General features: G+C 39.1%; 1 protein-coding gene across 1 annotated transcript in view; it reads left to right on the top strand.

Annotated features, from left to right (window-relative positions):
• Positions 1–1,025: 1,025 nt before the first annotated feature.
• The window catches only part of TET1 (tet methylcytosine dioxygenase 1), a 71,219-nt gene continuing 66,244 nt past the window's right edge, over positions 1,026–6,000 (top strand). Inside the window, exon 1 of the mRNA XM_067299747.1 lies at positions 1,026–3,009. Within this exon, the coding sequence (XP_067155848.1) occupies positions 1,078–3,009 (1,932 nt within the window). The 5' untranslated portion in view covers positions 1,026–1,077. The remainder of the gene's footprint in view (positions 3,010–6,000) is intronic.

Here is a 6,000-nt window from a genome sequence, read left to right as displayed (position 1 = left end):
ATGTAGAAACTATGTACTTAGAGAATTGCTTTACATGTAAAAAATACCACCTACTTTGAAAGAAATTACTTAGGAGCAAGAAGAATGTGGGTATCCGCTGTATCCTCTGAGATACACAGGTTGTGTTTAGGAAATTTGGGGACTTCTGCATTGCAGTCGTATTTGCGGACAAATACATAGGACAAACGTTGTAGTATTTTGTTGAAGCCAAATATGATGGTAGTCATAATGATGGAGCAAAGACAGTCGCTTACATAATACATTTCTTTGGTATAGCCAGACAGAACAGGACCAAGGCTTGCGATGTGGTATGTTGTGCTGATACATCACCTAGGTGATAACACTTGGAAGAGCTATTCTTCTGTGTTCCCGCTCTTCTCTGAGCAGTGCTGTGAATTAGCCGTCTTCGTGGAGCTAGTTACTTCTTTCATTTTACCTGGAGTTGTACCATGGTAGGCAGCCTGCAGATGGCAAAAGAAGGAGAGACTCTTCTGTGAGGGTGTGTGAATGCACACATATACTAGATAAACTCAGCTTTACTCTTTTTCTTGCGTCGTCATTATAGAGATAGGTGTTAGTTTTATGTTCAATAGTGTGTCCATGGATAAATCTTACCCATTTTTAGTGGAGTGGAGTAAATGAACCCTTAATAAGATCGAAAAAATTCAAGCTTCTTAGAATTAATGTAAAACAATAAATATGTGATGTTGACTGATCGTTTGAGCTTTGTTCACTTTTTCATTTGTGTTAGAGGCATTTGGGCAAGTTTTCTGTCTTGTAATCTACTACTAGTATTTTCAAAGCTTCTGCGTTAATTAAATCTAATGTCTGATACAAATATTTCTACTTGTACCTATGTACTTTTAAATATTATTTTAAAATGGTCAGCTTAATATGTGCTTCCTTGGTTTATTAGGATTATATTAATGTTATTTTATACCTTTTTCTATTTCAGAGTTAACTCTGTACCACTACAGAGAGCAGCAATGGGAGTGTACAGTTTTCTATTGAAAAGTTCTCTCAAGAGCTCATGATATTTTCCATCGCCCCTCTTAACGTTTCTACTACTCAGCAGCCATGGCTCACCACGCAAGGCCTTCCAGATTAGTCAAAAAGGAAGAGTTAGGCAAAAGGAAAACTAACCAAGGCAAAAAGAAAACTAGTCAAGTGAGGAAAAAAACCACAAAGGCTTCCACAAAAGCTGTTACTTCTGGAAAATGCAAAAAGACAGCACAAGAAAAAGATGTTAAGAAAAAACAGCAAGAAAAGAAACCAATCATGAGCTCATCAGGTAGACTTCTCAGGAGCAGTGTAACCAGAACCTTGTCTGGAGCATCTTGGGTGAGTTTGGAGAAAGCTGACAATATTCTCTTTCATAGCCAGGATTCTTTCAACATCAATGGCTTTACAATGTCTCTCCGTAACAGATCATTCTCCCGTAGATTGGCCCAAACTCCAACAATTGCAAAACCCAAGAAAGCTGCTGCACAGAAAAGGCTAGAAACAAAGGAAAAACATGAACAAGAAGCCCTGGCAATAGTAGAAGAAAAAAATGTTGAAGCAGGCGAAAGCATTTTGAAACAAGATTTAGCACAAAATGAGTTAGCTCCTCTTCCTGGAGAGGATATGCCATGCAGTGCAGACAAAGAGCCTGCCACCAAATGTGATAGTCAAGACAAAGAGAGAGAAATCCCTGAAACAAATGACTCCATTCCAAACAGTCAGGTAGCTGATTGCAATACAGAAGTGTCAGAGGTGGAGTATAAGCAAGACCACCTGCCCTGTGAGCAGACACACGGCCATCTCAATACGGGTAGTTCAGTCGAAGCATTTGTTGAAAATGCAGTGCTTGTGCTTCCATCTTCTCCTTCTGATTCTATAATCACCTCTGAATCAAACTCAAAGGTACTCTTAGGGACTGCCTTTGATCTGGTGCCTAACAGTAAAGAACCTGATTTCGAGTCCAACTCTGTCAATACCTCAGACCTCAGTTCAGCAGTACCGTTAGAGTTGGGCCCACTTGCTGAATCCCATGTCCAAACAGAGTTGGATCTGGTGCTAGCTAATAAAGAACATGATTTGAATTCTACATGTGTATTTACCTCTGAACTTAACTCACAAGAACATTTAGAAGATTCAAGTTCACTTGCAGAATCCTGCTTAAAGGCAGACTGGGATTTAGAGTCTGTGAATAAAGAACCTGTTTCAAATTCCGACTCTGTTGCTACCACTGAATCAAGTTCACTTTTACATTGTGAAGGCTCAAGTTCATTTACAGAATCCCACATAAAATTGGTTATGGATTTCGTACCTGTTCACAAAGAACTTAACTCAGATTCTGATCTGAGCTGTACAAGGGAGAATTCAGAATCTGACTCAAAAAACATATTTTCAGTATGTGAACCAGCTTCCAATACCTCTTTAAACAATATTGAAGTGGAGGAAATTGAACAGCTTGTTAAATGTATTGATGCAGAAACTTCAATTTCGAATTCAGGTAGTGTCCCCACTTCATCATCTGATGAGGAAAAAAGCACAGTGGATAAAATCTTCAGTGAAAGCTCTGGACAATTCTCTGAAGGTTTTGTTTCAGTGTTGCCTTCAAGCACAGAAATCTCTGCTCTTGCCTCTGAAAAAGCCATAAATGTAGATTTGCCAGCTGACTCAAGACTGCAGCATAATGATTATTCATCACAGCTGGAAAGTGTTGGGATAAACTTGAATTTGGTTCAGGACAACGTGAGTGACAGCACTGAAGCAGTAGAGGCCTCAGGGCCATCCTCTCTTACAAATCCGGCTTGTAATTACCCTGTTCCATATTCATCTTTGCTCCCTATGCTAGAAAAAAAGAAACGAAGGCGTTGTGGAGTCTGTGAACCTTGTCTGCGGAAAACAAATTGTGAAGAATGCAGCTGTTGCAGGAAACGCAAAACTAGTCACCGGATATGTAAAAAGAGAAAATGCGAAGAACTGAAAAAGCCACCACCACCAATAACGCTACCTTTTGAGGTAAGCCAAAAAAGTTGCAAATTAAGTCATGCTTGTGAAGCTTCAGGTACATCTAAAAATGCTGTAAGGGGAAATGTTGGTTATTGTATGGCTTTAGACAACTTATGGTTACTGTTGGACGTAACACACTGAATAGTAACTTTCTCTAGTTATCTATACAAATACAGAATAAGGTGCGCTAGTGTTGTTCTTCTTCTGGCTGTGTAAATGCATAAAACCAGAGGTGAGTTTGGCTTTAACTCTTTGTTCCAGATCTTGGCATATTGGCCAAAACAAATCATTGAGGACATGAAGGAATAAGAAAGATATAAGTGCAAAATGGCAAGGGGGAGGGGGAAAATGATGGTAGTCACTTAAGAAATGGTAAATTCTTAGAGTCTATTTCAAAATATCTTAGGTTAAAAAGCAAGATAAGGCTGCTTGCTCTTTAATTAGAGTGAAAATAATTTGCTTGTGATGGTACACATTTGGTGAAATTATATTTATAACCTTTAGGCTCAAATTGTAGCTGCGTTTTCCCCTTTCACATCTCTCTGCCTTTCTAATTGTCTATTCTTCTGTTTCTCTCACTTCACTTCTCCTGCATCTCTCCTTATGTCTTTTACCACACCCCACATACGTACTTTCTTTTCTGTGTTTCTTACTCATTTTTCTGATCCATCAGCCTTTTATAACCCAGGTCATTACTATTGGAACAAAGAGGAGGGAAAAAGACAGTCTGTATGCCCCTGTGATAACAGCACTGACCTTCTGAGAGATTTCAGTTCAAGATCAGGCTTTAAATCAGGTAAGTAGGGAATTGAACATAAATTTCCCACATCCCAACTGAGTTTCCTAATCTCTGAGCTACAGAGTTATCCTCTGTGTCACTGTCTCCTGTTGGGAGTGTTATGCTTCATGTCAACGAAGAGTGTCTGAGTCAGGGAGACGCTGTCTCCGTAGTTAAGCCACCGGGACATTTACTTTGGGATGTGGGAAACTCAGGTTCAAATCTCTGCACCAGTATGTACTCAAAGTGGAACAGTTCATACTGGAGAGAATGCACCTATAAAACCTTTCTCAGTAGCAATTTTGTTAAAATGGCTTGTTCTTGTAACTGGTAGAAATCCCAGTCAGCTATGTAGGTTCAGGAGATCTATGCTTTTACTATTCTCTGTCCTGTACTTACCAGGGTTTGCAGACATGTCTGTTCTGTTTTGAAAGCAGGCAAGCAAAAAGAAAAGTCTTACAGTAGTGAGGGGATATGATTGTGTTTATGGGGGAAGCGTATTTTAAATGATAGTGTTTGGGGGAGTAGGTTTAAACAGCTTGGCCCAAAGTTCATTCAAATCATTTTTGCCTCTACAGCACCTGAATATCCTTTAAAAAAAAAAAAAAGTGAAGAAAGGGGCAATTAAAATGTGACTTGAAGATACATAATAAAGCAATAAAGGTGATAGTGGTTGATCCTGGCATTTACAATAAGAGAGTGGCGTAATAGCAACATTATGTCCTTCCTTATATTTAGCCAGTGGGACTGAAGAAGCTCATGGAACAGAATTGATGGAGTGGAGGTAGGAAGTGATTTAAAAGCCATGAAAAAGGGCTTTGGCAGGGTCAGTGAAAGGAAACACTCCAGCTTTTCTGTCAACCTTTGTTTTCCAGGCTAAACATACTTATTTCTTTTCTTGTATATCAGGCTGACCTTCTCCTTGCAGATTAGCTTTGCCCCTTCACCTCTTTCCTCTTTAGGCACTCCTTTTGCTTTCTTTGAGAGATTCCTTGCTTATGTTTCTTTTGGTGGCAGCTTGTTTTGTGTGTGCTTTTATTTTATAAAAATGGTCACATTTTGTACAATGCCTTTAGAGCTGCACCAGCGGCCTCCTTCATTTCTTATTAAATTTCATCTTAAACTTCAGAGTATTACATGGAGGAAATGGAGTATTCCTGGTGTTTAAGAATATGTCAGGTATTTTCTTATGAAATTATATTTGAATGAAACCTGGTGCCTTTTCTGATGTTTGTAAAAACAAGTCTTTGTCTCATTTGTACTCCTTAGGAACTGCTCTGAGAAAATGAAAGAGAAAAGTATGTCTGATGTAGATATGATATGAGTACTCTTTAAAGATGCCGAGATATAGGGGAGGTAGTGGGGGTTGGGAAACACTGTATTGCTCTGTTCAGAAGCTATCCTCTGGATAAAACTGTAGCAGTCCAGAAGGGAATTCCATTGCGTTTTCCTAAATGGCTAGGCTTGGGCTGCAGCGGTTGGGACCTCTATGACAGTAACTTGCTTCAAACAGAGGGCAACTGGGAAAAAACTGTAGGTCTCTGTCCATGGTATAGAAAGTGAACATAATAATTAAGAGAAATTAGGTTGGCTTCAGTACATTCCTTGTTCGAAAGAGTCCTGCGTCTCTCCCTCTCTCATGTTGGTGGAATGTAAGCATTTTTTGGAGGTGATTCACTGGGAGGAGGGTGTAGGGGATAGACATTCTCTGCATGAGCACAGTTTAAACACTGATGTTTTGCCTTAAAGGGAATTCTCTCTTTTTAACTAAACGGTGCAAAACTCACGATGAAGCCCAGGAGAACTTCGTACGTTAAAGGGCTCTAGAATAGCTAGTACAGGAGTTGGTAGTCCATACATACTGTTACTAAAAAAAAAAAAAAAAAGTGCCTTAAAAAATCTCACATGGATTTACTGTTAGAGAAAGGCCTGGTTGGTAGTATCCGTGAGTGTAGTTTGAAGTGTATATTCCAACACATGTGTGCACAAGCATTCAACCCTAAGAGAGTATCGGTTGCATGTTTGGAGTTACGTTACTGTTATTTTCATTAATTCACACATAATCCAGATAAGTGATATTTTCAAGTCCAATATAGTTTTCAAATCTTTAAAAGTAACATCCACATAAACCTTCAGTGATACTTACCTTGCTGGATGTAATGGGTTTTACAGTGACATGACATCATGAAAGTCTGGATAAAGCATTGTGGGCTCTAGTTCAT

Source organism: Apteryx mantelli, chromosome 7 (genome assembly GCF_036417845.1).
Source record: "Apteryx mantelli isolate bAptMan1 chromosome 7, bAptMan1.hap1, whole genome shotgun sequence".
Taxonomy (NCBI): Eukaryota; Metazoa; Chordata; class Aves; order Apterygiformes; family Apterygidae; genus Apteryx; species Apteryx mantelli.
The sequence above is the reverse complement of the archived record's forward strand: the minus strand, read 5'-3'. Positions and strand labels throughout refer to the sequence as shown.